This window comes from Takifugu rubripes, chromosome 11, assembly GCF_901000725.2.
Source record: "Takifugu rubripes chromosome 11, fTakRub1.2, whole genome shotgun sequence".
Lineage (NCBI taxonomy): Eukaryota > Metazoa > Chordata > Actinopteri > Tetraodontiformes > Tetraodontidae > Takifugu > Takifugu rubripes.
In genome coordinates this window covers 14496357-14513332 of record NC_042295.1, presented here as the reverse complement: position 1 = coordinate 14513332, position 16976 = coordinate 14496357, and the positions used below count along the sequence as shown (strand labels likewise).

At 45.8% G+C, this 16976-nt stretch overlaps 1 protein-coding gene across 4 annotated transcripts in view; it reads right to left on the bottom strand.

Moving 5' to 3' along the window:
- Positions 1 to 458: 458 nt before the first annotated feature.
- actn4 (actinin, alpha 4) overlaps positions 459 to 16976 on the bottom strand; it is a 30408-nt gene continuing 13890 nt past the window's right edge. Inside the window, exons 2-22 of one of the 4 annotated variants that reach the window (XM_011608724.2) lie at positions 12343 to 12457; positions 11750 to 11869; positions 11174 to 11260; positions 10564 to 10651; positions 10151 to 10229; positions 9990 to 10071; positions 9208 to 9293; positions 7544 to 7636; positions 7333 to 7458; positions 7084 to 7188; positions 6733 to 6880; positions 6403 to 6553; positions 6186 to 6294; positions 5848 to 5988; positions 5533 to 5715; positions 5319 to 5453; positions 4942 to 5121; positions 4622 to 4768; positions 3849 to 3929; positions 2589 to 2747; positions 459 to 2438 (exon numbers count right to left, since the gene is read on the bottom strand). In XM_011608724.2, the coding sequence (XP_011607026.1) occupies positions 2280 to 2438; positions 2589 to 2747; positions 3849 to 3929; positions 4622 to 4768; positions 4942 to 5121; positions 5319 to 5453; positions 5533 to 5715; positions 5848 to 5988; positions 6186 to 6294; positions 6403 to 6553; positions 6733 to 6880; positions 7084 to 7188; positions 7333 to 7458; positions 7544 to 7636; positions 9208 to 9293; positions 9990 to 10071; positions 10151 to 10229; positions 10564 to 10651; positions 11174 to 11260; positions 11750 to 11869; positions 12343 to 12457 (2574 nt within the window). In that variant the 3' untranslated portion in view covers positions 459 to 2279. Of the gene's footprint in view, positions 2439 to 2588; positions 2748 to 3222; positions 3289 to 3848; positions 3930 to 4621; positions 4769 to 4941; positions 5122 to 5318; positions 5454 to 5532; positions 5716 to 5847; positions 5989 to 6185; positions 6295 to 6402; positions 6554 to 6732; positions 6881 to 7083; positions 7189 to 7332; positions 7459 to 7543; positions 7637 to 8642; positions 8729 to 9207; positions 9294 to 9989; positions 10072 to 10150; positions 10230 to 10563; positions 10652 to 11173; positions 11261 to 11749; positions 11870 to 12342; positions 12458 to 16976 lie in introns of all 4 variants that reach the window. The other 3 variants (XM_029843258.1, XM_029843257.1, XM_003968702.3) reach the window with 3 other exon arrangements.

The following is a 16976-nucleotide window of genomic DNA, read 5'->3' as shown; positions in this document are numbered from 1 at the left end:
CTCAGAAGCTTCTTCATCACCCAGAATTAAATTCTCATCTTTTCCATAAATTTCAGAGCCAAATATCTTTAAGATTTTTCATGAGCAGTGTGGATGTAAATGGAATCCATATCTTTAGCATCGTAGCAACTTATTCATCCTGAACTTTCCACCTCTTGAAGCCGCAACTCTTAGCTAAAGAGGGTAAATGAGGCAACAACTCGTGATGGAGACCAAACCAGCACCGAGCGCTGCTCTCAAGGCCTGAGGGGACATGAGGACGACAAGTGGTGGCCGGGTAAAGGTGTGCACGAGCGTTTTCCAGCCACGTGCGCCCTGGTGCTGAAGGTCAACGTCAACACCTTCAGCTACTCCTGGTTAATTGATTCAGCCCCATCTTAAATCGGCCTAGCCGTGGTAACCATGACGACGTGTACTGAGAATTTGTCCAGAGGAAAAGAAGACGCAAACACAAGTAGTATTTTGTAAGGAAACTTTTATGTGTGCTTTGTGAAACTCACTTATCATTAGAGACAGAAGGCGTTGCAGTTTCCAGTACAGCAGATAAGGTTTGATATTAAAGAGTACAAAAGAAAGAAAAAAAAATGATTCCAGAGTTCATTTCTCTCTGACAAAAAGAAGCTTTTGGTCTTTATTTTCCACCCTCACCGTCTGTCCCTCCCTCAGTTTTCCCTCCTCTGCACACCCGAATGCCAGAAAGAATCTGTTAATCTGTGTAATTTAGACAGGGGCCCTGCTTTGGTCCTGATTGATGCCCACGATTTCACAAGATATCCAACACGAAATGTTTCTTTGCATAGTTTTTCCCTCGACACCTCTTTATATTTGCACCTTTGCATGAAGACCACGCTGGGATGGTCCCCTCCCTCCTTCCCTGAAGTGACTTTTTTTTTTGTTTCCCTTTTCTTCAGAGGAAGTGAAGAGAGAAGGGTTGAGAGAGTTGAGAAGGATGGAGAAAGGGAGGGACAGGGCTGCAACCACCCACGGCAAATTCACGATTTAGCTTCTACAATCATCGCACGAGCTCCTCAAACAATCCGGGAAATGTGAGAACCTACATTAGTCCAATCAATCATACCAACGATTCCAGTATATATTGGATGTGCATGGCTTCTGCTGTGTTTACATGGTCTACTTCTGTTTACTAATCTTACCTATCATAAATGCACTGTATAGCTGTTTTAAATAAGCACCTGACACCCACCCCAGAAGAGTTTCACAGATGCAAATATGTGTGCATAATAATGGTGTTGCCTGTCAAGGGATTTATAGAAAAGGGCTTTTTTAGTGGGGGGGGGGGAGTTTAAAGAAAAAAGGAAGGTCAAACCTTTCCGCTGCTTGTACTGCTATATCTCACCATCATCCACTCTTAAATTCTGGGTTTTCTTATGTTCTTTTTTTTTTTTTTTTTTTTTTTTTAAATAATTTTTACTTCTAGGCGCCCCAGTGAAAAAGCCTGTGATCAATTATTCGCAACAATTGGGACCATCTTTCTCTGCACTGAAAAAAATAAGTATGTACAGCGCTTAATCCCATCAGTCCCAAACGAGCCCACCACCAACCTGCTCCAGAAAAATACATTTAAAAAAGAAAAAAGAAAAAAGAAAAAAAAAAAAAATCAAAAAAAAAAATCAACAAAGACACAAAGAGGAAGAGAGCTGAGGTTAGACAGGTCACCTTATCCTGCAACATGTTCAATTATGGGTAAATATGACATTTTATCTCTGTTTGGTCAACATACTCAAATGTATAGTCTCTAGGATCTAATACACAAACCTCACCAGGGGCCGCATTCAACCCCGCCTCTGCAGCCCAACCCCCCTCTGGCAAGAAGAAAAATAATAAAATAAACAAAAAATTAGCATAAGTGTGATTAATTTGAGCCCCCATCCAGTCCTAAACCCTGTCCCTCCCCTGTATGACCCCATGAAGGCAAAGAGGGTGAAGCTAAGGACCCAGACTACAGAGCACCTGCTCCCACTCCCCCACAGCTGCCCCTGGATGTGCCCGTCCTAATAAAACTGACCGTGGAACCTCTCTGATTTCTACATTACAGAGCTGGGAAACATTTCAGAGGCCAAACCTAACGACAGCCAATCAACACGCTCAGCTTAACACGATGGATTCTAACCAGCACACGCAGGGGCACCACACAACCGCCATTTGAATTCTTCCAAATGCTCAACTTCTTGCACTTCCTCTGCACCCAGAACAATTCTCTACCTCCCTCCCCTCCCCTCTTCGTCTTCTCCCTCCTTTGACTTCCTGGTCTTGCTCCTCTACAGGTCGCTCTCTCCGTAAAGGGCGGTGGAGAAGGACATGTAGTCGAGAGCCCCGGCGACGGCGTCGGGCCCCGTGTAGGGCGCCATGCGAGCAATGCAGTACTCTGCCTGGTCAGGAGGAAGCTCCCGCCGCAGCTCTTCGGCTGTAATGAAGTTCTGATGGAAAACGGAGATGATGTTGCAGTTAAGTGTCAAAATTACCACTTGATCCAAAAGATGTGTATGAAGACTGTTGGAATGCGTAGTTGTTTATGGGGAAATTGCCCTCCAACTGCAGTGATGACGAAAGCGTCTCATGAAACACACCTTATCACCAGCCAGAATCTTGAAGGAGGCGATGACCTGGTCGGCCGTGTCTGTATCGGTCGTTTCCCTGGACATGAAATCGATGAAGGCCTGGAACGTCACAGCGCCGGTGCCGTTGGGATCCACGATGCTCATGATGCGACCAAACTCGGCGTCACCCTGGCAGCCAAAAAGCACCGGGTTAACCGACACAAACGGCACGCCGAAGTCAAGACGCGCTGACATGGAGGCGACGTTAAAGTGTGTAAAACATCGGGACCAGCAGAAGCTCATGGCTTGCTTGCAGTCCCAATATTTTAGGTTCCACACTTCAAAACATGCGTGTTTACACCCATGATCACTAGTGGACATCAACAGGAAACACTGATGAGCGAACCAAACGTGCACAACATTTAGGTGGATTTTATCGGACGTGACAGTTTCTCACGGAAACGCTAGAACATATAGGTTAAGCACAAAAGCTACAAGGGTGTTAAAAATAAAGCAGAGACGGGATCACACAGAGGAGGGTGTGTGCAGGTGCCGAGTCGTCATCGCGTCACGTGACGTTTACAGAGACACGTGACAGGAAGGAGCCAACTGTTCCAACTCTTGGACCTGCAGACACCCTGAAAGAGCATCATGCCATCAATACCAGGCTGTTCCCTGTAGAAATGAGCAGAGCCCGGAAATCATCTGAGACCATCTGTCCTGTTCGCTTCTGTGGACCGCCACAGCACGGCAAAGGCCGGGGGGGGGGGGGGGAGTTGATGAGACAAAGGAGAGCCACAGGTGAAAGAGGGGAGAGAGAGAGGTGACAGGAGGAGAGGAAAGAATTGATGCACAGTGATAGACAGTTAGACCAAAGGAGGATGTTTAGAGTGGGGAGAGAGATAAAAAATACAATTAACAGCCAAAGTCGGGGAGCAAAGTAAAACCTGGCAGACAGACGAGGGGCGGTCTGTCCAGCGGGTGAGAGTGAAGCAGCACAAAGCCACAGAGATCCCCAGAGGAGAAACAGAGAAGCAGCAGCTCACTGGGCTCCATGCTGATGAACCCTGCCTGACCCGGAGCCTGTCCGGAGCCTCGGAGCAGAAGTGCTGACCAGTAACCTTTGTTACTGAACACTGTTGCCAACGCGCCTCAAGGTTATTGGAAAATGTCCTTTCAAAACACTAAAACGGGAATCTAAAAGTCAGTAGTCCTGTTCTGGTGCTGCGCTTCTGCTCCGAGCTCCAGACAGAAACACCTCCGTCTCCTTCCTGTTGCAGGAGCTCCTACCTGCTTGTCATTCTCCACATCGTAGCCCAAACTGATCAAACAGGCCTTGAACTCCTCAGCCATCAGGGCCCCGCTGTGGTCCTGAGATCAGTCAAAGATCCATTGATGGAGGACGAACAGATCCGAATAAGGATGATGGCGGGTGACCGAGACATCAACAGCATGCAAAAACATCGGTTGGTGGAGGATGAAGGGACAGACAGACAGACAATCTGGGATGTTTAGTCAATGAGAAACCAAACAAGTCAGCAAATGCACAAGCTGTCGCTCGTTCTTCACGAGATTCAGCCGATGCCCAGAGACGGCAACATCTCTGGGCATCGGTGAGACGACAGCATGAACGGTGCGACACACAGATGACTGGCATCATGGGGCTTACAGGGATTAGGTGAACAGGCTTTTCAGAGCTAATGAAGCACCAGTTAAATACAATCTGGTCAACAAACCTACAGATGAAATATGGCTAAAATAAAAGCTAAAATAAAAACCAGCCAACAACAGTGCAGGGAAAGAGTGAAACTCCCGGCTGATACAGCCTCTCATCCCCAGCACGCGTCCTCCAACATGTGGAAAACATGGTAAATACTCACACGTCTGGCTCCCCTCTCACCCGCTTGTAACGTCTAAGCAACCATTCATCGTTGCACATTAACGTTCGAGCAGATAAATATTCATTTAAAAGCAAAATAGGCAACTCAGACTTTTAATCGATTTAATTAACTTTTAATTAAACGGCTATTATAAAAAAGCTTGCACGGTTCAGAGGCCCTGACCTTGTCGAAGTGGTTGAAGGAAGTGCGATACTCGTAGAGCTGCTCCTGGCTGATGCCCTTCGCGTCGCGCGTCAGGATCTGGTTCTCGACCTCGTTGATGGTTCTGGCGATGGTGGTGAGCAGCTGCTCCCAGCTGACACGAAGGTGCTACAGAGGGAGGGAAGAAGATCGTTTCGGTGGCGCGTAAAGGTGCAGGAAAACACACGGCTGTGGTTCGTGGCATGAAAAGAATAAATAAAACTGGCAGCTGCTGGTGGAGGAACTCCATAATTCTCCATAAAAAACAAGAGCAAATTGAAGGGATGCATTTGTTTCCAGACCTCCATCGTGTACGGGGTGTATTTGTTGTCAAAGACCAGCGCCTCCTGGATCAGCTGGTGGTATCCCTCCAGTGTGTTAATTTCCGGGGTGTAAGACACGATGCTATCCTGGTAGTCCTTCAGGTTGGTCAGCTGGTCTTCCAGAGTGCCGTTCATTTCAATGGATATCCTGCCAATTTCCTGCCAACGTATCGAACACAGAGTGCTGTTAATATTGTGTAGCAAATAAATGTCGTATTGTATTTTATTGATGCGTGACCACATCATTTGATGCAAAACCTTAATCAGAAACCGTTTACACATTAAAAATAACCACCAAAAGCAAATTTTATAGGTTTAAAGAAACACCTTATGTGGGCTGAAAATCAACCCTTTACCTCCATCTTGGCCTTGATGTAAGCTCCCACTTTGTTCGCCTGGGAAGCGAACTTGGCTCTCAATTCGTCATTGGAATTCTGCTTGTTCAGCTCGTCCTGTAAGGCCGTGTCGCGCCGGGGCACCAGTTCAAACACCTGGAAACACAGTCGTTACGGCTCAGAACATCAGAGGAAAGTGTGAATTTAGATGCCGAGAGGTCCGGCTGCCGCCCACCTTGGCCCATTTCTCATCGATGTTCTCACTCGTGATGGTGGTGTAGGGGTTCGACCCAGTCAGCGTGATGTTGTTGCTCTGTGCGATCTTTGGAACGTTAGCCTGGATGGCCTGGATGGCTTTGCGCTCTTCATTGGCTTCTGTCAGCGTGGCCTTAAACTGCTCGTGGGCTGCGATTAGACCCTGACAGGAAGGAGGGGGGGGGGCATTCGTACGATTTATGGCAGATATACTAAGATTTAAACAGCATTAGGTTCTGAAAATTCATCCTTATTGGTGGATAATAAAAGGATATTGGAGTCCAGTTTGACTGACCTGGATCTCCTCGATGTTGTGGACGATGAACATGTCCTGCAGGTCCTCCATCGCCGACTCCATCCAGTTGTTGAAGGGTGCTGCCCTTTTGGCATATTCCAAGTATAGCTCATCTATTGACTCCAGCTGCTTTTCTTTGTTCTGTTGGAAATTAAGCAGCTTGTTTGATTAAAGACGAGAACATAAAGCGACTTTCCTCCATTGTAATTGAAACAACGTACGTTTGATTTACCAGTTTAAGCCACCGTGTATATTGAGTTGTTAATTATAAACAAGGCATTTACAAAATTCGACACACTCCTAGCGTTGTTTTAGTTAGCATATACTGTAGGTTGGACCTTGAGGGACTCTTTGCGGCTCTGCGTCAGGGCTCCCAGGACGTTCCACTGGTCGCAGATCTTCTGGCAGCGAGCGTTGACGTTGGCAGAGTCATAGTAGTCCAGTTCACTGAACGGAAACAAGGAGAGCGGCTCACATTCTGATTAACTGCTCAGTAGAGGAAGGCTTCCTTAGTCATTAAATGCGGCCTCGTTAAGAGCTCGGGCGCCTCTTTACTTGAGTTCCTGTGCAATGGCCGCGATCTGCTCCACTCGGTCCTGATGTGCCGCCAGGTCGCTCTCAAAGGCCTCGTGTTTGCGCAGCAAGGCCTTGATTTCCGACAGGGTGGTGGTGTCGGGCTCCTTCTGCGTCAGCATCGCCTCCTTACCTGCACAGACGTTCGTAGAAACGTTCAGCAGGCGTTACGCGGGCGGTCTCACCATAAATTCCCTCCCATGACTAAAGACAACAGTGGAAACTCCTCTCTTCTATCCAATGTAGGACAACGTTGGCATTGTGAGGATGAAGCCTGAATGTGGTTAAAAAACAAAAAAATGATGGGAGTACCATCAGTCCAGGCTTCGTGGATGGCAGCTTTCTGATGAAACTTCTCCGCCAGGTGTTCCAGTCTTTCCAGACGTCTGATCTCACTGAGGATCCACTCCTCGTAGCCCTTCTCTGCTCCTTCAAGAGTGTGCCACGCCCCGTTGATATTCTGAGGCCAAACAGCAGGAATTAGTGCTTCGGCTTTGGGAAAATAACGTATGTAATGCTCTTAAATTTCAACTTTATAGACACTCCAGTTACTTTTGAGTCTGAGAAATATTTTATTTTCCTACAAGGAAAAAAGAATTTCTGCATTTTTATCTAATTTGTCCAATGATCCAACTCCAACACAAACTCCATCTGCATGCTTACAGACACCATTCGTCCCTCTGATGGCATGAAGGCAGGTCTGTTGCTGAGTCGCAGTTTAGTTTGCAGAGTGTTAAAACTGATCTCCAGCTGGCATTTCTCTTGGACCTGTACACAGAACCGGGATTCAATTTAAAACAAAAACAAGAATATAAGTAGAAATGCATTTGTTAAACCATGAGAAGGCAGATCTAAGACTGGCTGGGAGGGAACTGAATGAGACGACGGCGCTCTAGAGGTTTGAAAGCAGACCTTTGGTGGTTTATGGACACAGCGGTAATCCCTGAAGTCCTCCTGTTTAGCCTGCATATCGTTGACGGTCTTCTCTTGGGTTCGATTCTGCAGCCAGGGGATGGTGCGGCGGATCCACTCCAGCAGCTGTGAGGCAGGAATTAAAAATCCGATGATGTCCGACGAGTAAATATATTGCACAGCTGGGATTTAAGGACTTCTTTAAACTCACATCACTGGCCAGCTTCTCGTAGTCCTCCATCATTTGCTCATTTTCCTGGTTGACGGCCAGAACTTTGCAGATTCGGTTTGCAGCTGTTTCGGCCTGACAAGAAGCAAAGTGGTGAGTGGCCTCCAGTGTCGGGAGCATTAACCGTCCGCACGGCTTTTCAAAAGATCTAAAACCTGCACATTTACAGCCTAACAAGTGGTCTCTTTAACAGACCACCCTGCTTTTGAAATATGTGCCAACACACTCCACACACAGGCAGTGAACAGAACCAAATCTAAATTCTACGCGACACACACGACTAAAAATCAAGTGCAAAAAAAAACAAACAAACGGATTAATTAAAACATATTGGGTTTTTTTGGTTTTTTTACAGTAAAAACATGCGCGAGCTTTTGCTGGTTAGTTCAATCTGCCAATGTGTTTTTGAAGCTCCATGCGTTTCCTGTCGCAACCGAGGAGGATTCAACCATACATCTAGTTACAGTTTCAGTGTAGCTCTGTAGTCCACATCAGTAGGTCTGCCTAGGACATTACATTACTGTAACACTGAAATAACAAACACAGCACAAAAACTATGACAAGCCGGTTCAAACATCTTCTATAGCACAGAAACACATTTCACTCCATTTCAGGCACCTTTGGTGCCAGACTTTCAATTTAAACTTAGATAAAAAGTGTGATGCATATTTAAAAAGAAATGTGATAAAACAGATCTTCAGAAAGTTGAGAAAGAATGTATTATTAGCTGAGGCGCAACTGAAGAGACATCAACCAATGTTTCCCATGGCGATATACAAATCTGGATTCCCAGAAGCACATCAGCAGGAGCTCAGGCATCCTTATGCTGATGTGAATCTGGGAACAAAAGTTCAGATTACAAACTACATAAAGAGGAAACACAGTCAAAGTCCAAAGCACTGAAACGGAAATACCAGAAAGCATTTGTGGTTGTTTTAACAAGAGTTTCCATTAGGCCATAAATACTTTTATATATGATTGTGATATTTAATGGGCAAAAGATTTTTGATCTACATGACCTGCTGGAAACCCTGTTGTTGTTTGTTTGTGCATTTAGTGTTAGTGTGATCCAGCGGCTCACCTTCTGGGCTCCAGAGAAGGCATGATAGAAGCAGGATACATAGGTCATAATGGCCTTTTCATCCGGCCTCAGAGTGCCCACGATGTCTACGCATTACCCAGCAGGGAGAGGTGGACAAAGAAGGCAAAACAGAGAAAGAAATGAAGAATGAAGCCAAAGCTACCCAAGCTGCATTGCTGTTTTCCCTTAAAAAGATGGGAGAATGTGGTGAACATTGAGGGGACGGAGCCTCCCTCTTTAATTCCACAGCTTCAGGTTCCTCCCGTTAACAGCAGCACCCCACATAATGATGCTGGGTGGGAGAAGAAGACCAGAAGAGTCCCCTTAAAGAAAGTTATAGGACACTGAAGGTCGGTGTTGGGGCACAGACACACTCGTGGACTCTGCGCGAGCTTCAGCTAAACTGCAGCGTCTTTTCTGAGCGTCCGAATGTGTTCGTGCCCCAACACATCTCTGGAGGCCTTGCAGCACTCTCAAGATAGTGAAGGAGGCCATGCTGGACAGGAAGCAGCACCTTGTTAGTAACTGAGAGGTTAAAGGTCACAGATGATGGCTTACGAGGTACCTTCTGAGCTCCAGAGAAGGCATGGTAGAAACTGGACACATAAGTCATTATGGCTTTCTCATCAGGACGAGCAGTGTTCACAATGTCTATGAGGTGGGGAGACCATGGTCATGAAGACAGAGATTTACATGTTGACAAGCCAGGACATGCAGGACAAGTCAAATTAAAACAGTTCACAAGCAGGCAGACATCCATGTGTCACAGACTACTGAGGTCAGCAGCCAATGGATTCATCCAGACAATACTAAAACAATAGAGAGGAGCAGGGATATTAAAACGAGGAGGGAATCAGGCATTCATACAACACTTCAGACATCACACACAACTCTACTGGTGGAGCTGGCCGAGAGCCCAAACATGCACGCTGTCACTTAAAAACACCCCAGATTAAATCTGGACACGAGAGAATAGTAAGAAAGACGCTGTGCAAGCGTGCTGATGTCACACACACACACACACACACTGAAGGAGTCCTGTTAAAACATGCAGGCATCAAAACAATCACATATTTGCTGCAAAGGTCAGTCTGATTTATGGACAACTCAAAATACTGTAACAGTCAAGCACCGATTCAATTACAAATGTTGGTCATCACACTCGGAGGGTCATAAGCTTTGGTGCTAATAAAAAAGGAAAGGCTGAATCATTGCTGCTTCTAGGACATAAATATGACATTAGGGAGATAACTGGGAATGAGAACTGAATTAGAATCCTGCTGCGTAAATACAAAACTGGTCATTAAACCAAAACAATATATAGTACTTTTTGCCAACACATCTTACCTTCAGCGTCCAACATTTTAGGGATGTCAAGATGCTTCTCAGCCACTTCAAAAGCATTGTTTAGATTGGTCACAGGATCGTCCTAAAGAGAAGCAACAGCGTCAGAAGACCTACGCCTTCGGGTGGCCTAAATGCCCTGGTAAATCCCTTTAAACCCACACCTTTCTGAGGCTGTCATAATCAATGAGATCAGGTCTGTGTCTGTGGATCAGAGCGTTGAAGGCAAGACCATCCTTCCAGCTGTGGGACAGAGAACAGATTAGCTGAGGGTCAGACAGTTTCGAACATGTCGCGCTGTCGCCAGCAGGGGGCGACATGCCCACACGAGGATACAGCAAACGTCTGACTGCACAGGAAGGATTGAATTCATAGTGAACTTAAGAATAAAGTTTAAAATTAGATGAAAACATTGAAAATAAAAACAAATTAACACGGCACTATAATCAGGGGTTAAACGTTTACTAGTGCCTCCTAATGAATTACTAAATTTGTGGGTCCCATATGTGATCTAAATCGTTCAAACCTTTAAACCTTACAACCAGCAAGTTGTGGAACATTCAGGCATGTGGGTTACCTAATGTGGAAGTTCTGCACATTGACATTCTTGTAGGGAGCAGTTTTCCTCTGGCACCATAGAAGAAGACCTTCTTTTGCAGAAGTCTCTGCAGTCGGGAAAAAGTAAAGAGAAGCTGTTTGTTTAGAATGGTGCAACACGTTATGAAAAATAACCACAAAGCAGCAATAGAGTGACATGGTTACCCTGAGCCGGAGCTTCATACCTACTAGTTTAGCTGCTTTAATTTACTCTGAACTTGTGTTGTAATTATTTATTTATATTTAACACTTTAATGGAAGCTCATTTTTGTTAAGTTAATGATATCATAAACCTGGTGTAACAATGGTGAGGCTATTGAGAAATTCAATCACTGTAATTCATAATCTAGAACAGCCTGTTTTTTAAATCTTGGCTCAAGCCCCTGGGAATATGTGTGGGTCGTTTCCGCGTTACTTCCACTCTAGTTCCCCTAAAGCATCCTCCACTCGCACATGGGCATGATTGTGAAAACACTAAACATTCCGACAAATCCCGGTCAGGCAGTTAAGGTGTAAAATCCAGTGTTTCCGCAGCACAGGGAGCAACTGCTGCAGAGCTTCGCTGCAGATGAAAACCCAGATAAATGTACCTTCTACAGAGATGTCCTGGATAGCAAAGCGCAGGATGATGGTCCAGATCATTCCAAGGGTCATCTTAGCATTTCCATCCACAATTTCTGCACATTTAAAAAAAAAAAAGACATTTTGAACTGTTATTAAGTATATTAATGATGTTTGAACAATCAGAAAATGCTAAAAAAGCACATTGTTATTCTAAAACTCCAAATAGATCAGGTTTTTCTTTAAATATTCAGGTCTGCAGTCACATTCAAACAGTCCTTTTACATTTTCCTCTGCTTCAGGTTCAACTGGCATAACTAACAACTCTCAAGCTCTCAACCCTGTCAAGGTCAAATTCTTCACATTTTTATCAAAATCCACAGTCTTCCCATAAATGCTGCTTCATTCACGGAGACCTGAGCGTTATATGTCAAGAGTGTAATGAAAATCTTCTGATTTGAGCATGTTTGAGATGATACAACTACAGATTTGTACAAAAGAGTCAGGAGAAACTTCCAAATGGCTCCAAGCTTAGGGGAAGGTGAAACAGGGGCACATTCAGATGCCCCTCTGCAATAATCCATGAGAAACGTTTGTACGGTCACCTTCAGCTCCAATCGAGACAAGTTTGACCCCCTTGCTGGCAATGAAGTCTAAGGCTTTGTTGACATTGTTGATCTTGTGGACCCTCATCTTGCCTCGCTCAGGTTTAGGTAGCCGTTCACCTGCGGATATAAATGCACACACACACACACACACACACACACACACACACACACACACACACCGGTTAGCCTGTGGGGCAGTCGAGCATGTTTCCGCAGGTTCAGCAGAACACAATATACAGCTGAACTATAATGAGGGACAGCAGCAACCTTCGTCCCAGAGCCTGTGGATGAACACAGAACCCTTCGGTTAAAAGATGCTAAAAACAAATGCCGAGTGTTTGTAATGTGTCTGCGCGCTTGTTTTTTTTAATGCGGCGATCAGACCGAGGGTGGAAACGGCGAACAACCACACCCTGGACCAGACAGACGTGTCGTTAGTCTTTAATATCTGAACACAGTTCTGAGTCCGACTGGCAGCTTTGCTTGTGCATATTCCCCTCTGGCTTCTGACTTGGATCCAGGTTGAACGACCCAGCAGGTCGACGCCCCTCTTTTTGAGCCCAGCTTTACAGTTTTAGAGAGGATTTTACCTGAGATGACCTCGAGCAGGAGCATGAGTTTCAGCCCATCCCTAAAGTCCTCTTCGATGTTTTCGATCTGTGTTCCGGCCTTCCTCAGATGGGAGTTACACCACGCCGTGAACGTCTGCAGGAGAGCACAGAAACATACCAAAAATGGTGAATACTTGGAGCCCGAGCCGTGTTTTCCTGACGTTTATCACAATAAACTACTTTGAATGAAAGACAGATAAATTCAATGGACAGGAAGGGAGGTAGGGGAGCTAGCTTGATAAGACAGGAAGTAGCTGAAGAAAGGGGGTGGAGAGCGACGCTATAACACAATGTCCATATGCAAGTGAGAACAGCGCGGCGTCAACGAACCAAACAAAGTTTAAAATATGCTGAAAAAGTCATTCGAGAGATTCCAGATCGGCCAATGATGGATCATTTTGCTTAAACCGAGCACGAACGCCGCTCCAGTGGCAGAAATTGGGACATTTTAAAATTGAAATGTTGGCTCGGAGACGTGCGAATAAACAATCATGTAATCTGTCTGGTTTCTGCGCTGAGTTTTTAACAACATTATGACAGGGCGCTGCTCGCTGCCCTGCCCCTCTCCCCCAGCGTGGCCGTGACACAAAGCTCCCATTGAGCCCCACGGATAATAGCGCCCTTCAGCCCCCTCACTCCGCGACCCTCCCCCAGACCGCCTGATACTAACCCCCAACTTGCACATACACAATCGTATGTGGAGGTCCCACTCTGAAATTAACTGAGTACACAGACTACGAGCAGGGGGAGGGGAGGGGGGGCGGGATACATTTCACATAAACAAACAGGCATACAAAGCTGGGGGGGGGTGGGGGACAATGCCAACCTACCATTTACATTTAATGACAATGTGGAAGGAAAGGGCACCAAAATGACAGGAAGTCCCAGCTCAGGTTAACAATCCGTCCAACTCCAGATAAAAAGGGCAAGCGTCAACTCATTTTTGTCCCCATTAATCGTTTCTCATCCCTGCTTAAACCTCCGGATTTAAATTAACGAGAGAAAGTTGAACAACAGGACAACATTAGCAGCAGGGGGAGAGAGTGACACTGGGAGCGGGGACGGGAAGAACAATGAACAGACCGAGACCCTGCGGTCTTCATCTCAGGGGCCTGTCGATCATTTCCAGGATATTGCTGCTCATCAGAGAAGAGATTTAGTGGTAAAGGCGGACGGAGGATCTTAAAGCACCTTTAAGTTCAGCTCAGGGTAAATAATAAACAAAAGTGTTCCATTTTTGTACAAAAATGTACCAGTCTAAACATTAAAAGAGGGTTTTACATTAAATTAGTGGGTAATCTACTGGGGAATCTGACGGCACATGAAGTGAAGTGAGACTAATTTCCGGTGACAGAGCAGATAGGATGAGCTAGTGAAGCCTGTTAAACCCGTCCATGTGGTCACTCAGTTGGCTACACAGACCAGATCAGGTAAGAGGATTTGGGACTTGAACACAGGACAGATAACAAGTCAAGACTTTAAAGATAAAAGTGAGAATAGTTGGGCCTCAACCAGCTTTAGGATCAGGCTCTTTACTTTAGTGTGTATATTACTGCTGGACTCTTGAACGCAACACTCATGTAATTAGTTCTATGTGGAGTTTTTTTAATATGATGGCAGCTTCAGGGGGCAAGCATAACATCACTTGCTGCATTTATGGGTGCGTCAGTCGAATCAAAAGGAAATCAGAAGGTGAAAAAAAAAAAAAGTTCACAGGAAACAACATCTTGAAGATCAGATGGACCTCTCGGCCGGCACATTCAGCACATAAACTGGGACAATGGGGCAGTTTATCAAAGCCTGACGCGGGGGCAACACATTCTGAGCCTGCAAAACATACCAGCACAATCTCTTTACAATCCCAACGTGACTTTGGACAGTCCAGCGTCAGCTTGGTGTGGAAAGGTCCTTCCTGGGGTCTGGAAGCAGTTAAAGTGTCCAGGATTTCTCCTGCCTATAAAGCTCCAACTCTCTGCTGCAGGTGTGGAGAGGATGGGGGGCTAATGGGGTCCTATTGGGCTCGGCTGATCTGTTTTCCAACAACCACAGACCCGCACTAGAATCAGGGTGTTCCAGTCGCCTTTCAACTCTGCTCTTTTAGTGGGACTTCGGGGTCAAAGGTCAAAGCCTAGTCTAAAGGATGTGTCTCTGGCTAAGAGGGCGAAATTGGCATGTTGGGGGTGGGGGGTGGGGGGTACGTATGTATTTGCATATACGAGCATACAGCATCTAATGCTAGTTCCACTTCCTGCTGCCTTTTTATTGGCTGGTTAGCAGACGGAGGTCTTTGCTGTCGCAAGATCCTCATCCTAAATTTGATAGAATTTTCTCTCAGGCTATTTTTGGTCGCCTCGCACCGCGATGCAAGATCGCCGCGTTACAACTGTCATCCGTCATGTGAGGCGGCCCAAACCTGCACCACGTATACCGGCCATTAAACACAGGCAGATTCCCGCACACCCATAAAAGCCTCTGACTGGGGGCACTTGGGCCGTGCCTTTTCCCCCCAGGGGGCATTTCCCACTTTTTTAAAAGCCGATCCTACCAAGTAAACAGGCTCATGGTTTCAAACGTAGTTGGCCAGGCACATTTTCATCCTCTTTTAATAGTTAATTTAATTACTATCATTGTTACTGTAACTCAGGAAGCAAAAAAAGGATCCGGGACTCGTTTCTCATCTTTGCTCTGATCTATAAACAGGGACGTGTTGCGTAATAAAGGCGCCTTAACAAGCCACAAATTCACATAAAATGTGTCAAGGCTGCACATTTGCTCAGGGCTGTGGGGAGGGACGAGCATGGTTACTGGTTCTTATAACCACTAAAACAATCACATTTATCCAGTCTGTGTCACCAGCGCCGCCTCCCGCTCATCGTCACACCATTCTACCACTCCCTGCACAGGTATGCAAGTCCAAAAGTAGAAGACGCATTTAACCTTCACAAACACACAACTTCTCCTTGTACAAATCCATAGTTTGAAGAATGCGTGTATAATTCAAAAGCGGCTTCGGCTTCCGACACATCCGAAAAAAGACCGTCTCTCGTTATTTGCGCCTATATTCGAGCGCACATCTCACGTGGCACATAAAGGAGTGTCCTGCCACACGTGGAAAAACTGGAATTTAACACAATGACATCACTCAACTGCCCTGTGTTACAACACTTGCTGCGTGTGTGTGCATGAGTTTTCTACCAAACCTACCTCCTCTTTCTCGCTGCTTCCTGAAAAGTGCATTTTGTTCACCAGTATTTTACTCATGTGTGTTAACATTCCTAACATCAGACCTTATGGCCCACACACACTATAATGCTCATCACATCAAAGGCCTTAACATAAAAGCAACTGCAACAAGATAATGGTCACATTAATTAAGAAATATCCCACATCTTCTGCCCACATGTTGCTCAACGTCTTGATTTATTCTCTAATTGTCTTTCATCCACACACGCACGCACGCACGCACACAGGCTTTAAGGACACTATAGATGTAGAATTAATTAGGGAGGATGTGAATTTGATGAACCGTTTGAAATGAGGAAATACAAAAGAGAAATAGCTGAAAACCCATTAGTTCCTTGAGCATTAAATTCTTTTCTGCTATCTCTACTCATAACGCCTTTTTTTTTTTTTACATTATTCTGTGCTTTATTGCAGAATCTGTAGCCTGGGTAAGGCCATAGCACTAAAGAGCAGCTCCTCGGTAGTTAAGGGTTATACAGAGATCTACTGGGCAAAGGTACAACCTCAAAAAACTTGGGCAGAGCCAATTCGGACTGGGTGTACCAGACGAACGTGGGCCAAACCCATGCTGGTCTGGCCCTGTGAATAAAGGTCAGCAACCAGCCTGGTCTGGTGAAACACAAGGTCTCCTATTCTAGAGGCAAACCAATTAAACCGGGCTGTGGCATGCAGCAGAGTTCCTCTCTGAGCTCATTTCCACACTTTTAGGGTTTAAAACACCCTCGACTGCACACAAGCGCTAACAGACACACACATAATGCGCTAAATTTTGAATGATGATGAATAAGCGGCAGGAAAAGGTAGCGTCACAGGATGGTATGTGGTCTTGCCCCCCCCCCACCACCACCAGATCTGAACAGAAGATCTACACTGGTTGAATGGATCCGTCAGCTGTGTCACTGGGAACGAAGCCTGTGATCATACAGCTGCTGCAGCACCAAACTCCCTGAGGGACACAAGCCCGTTTCTCAGGAAGTCTGATGGGATCAGAACAGGGTTATAATGCAAAAATGTGTGTATGTTACAACCAGAGGGCCACAAAGCAAAGAAAGCCTCCGACCACAGGACCCAACAGCTGCTGGAATGTTTTTAGTTGGCCTTGGGAAAGGAGGGTTCTACACAATGACACAACATCACTAAACCGATTTTAAAAGTGTCTGTACACTGCTCTTTTTACCTTCTCAAGTCTCAACACGTGGCCACTAACGTGCACACACAGACGGTGAGACCCCCCCGACGACTTCGTGTAGTGACATGAAGTGACATCTCACCCTCACACACACACACACAAACACACACCTCCCAATGCTAACAAACGTGTGTTTGCTGGGTATTTCTTGCCAGGACCCTTGTCCTGTACTAGTATTTAT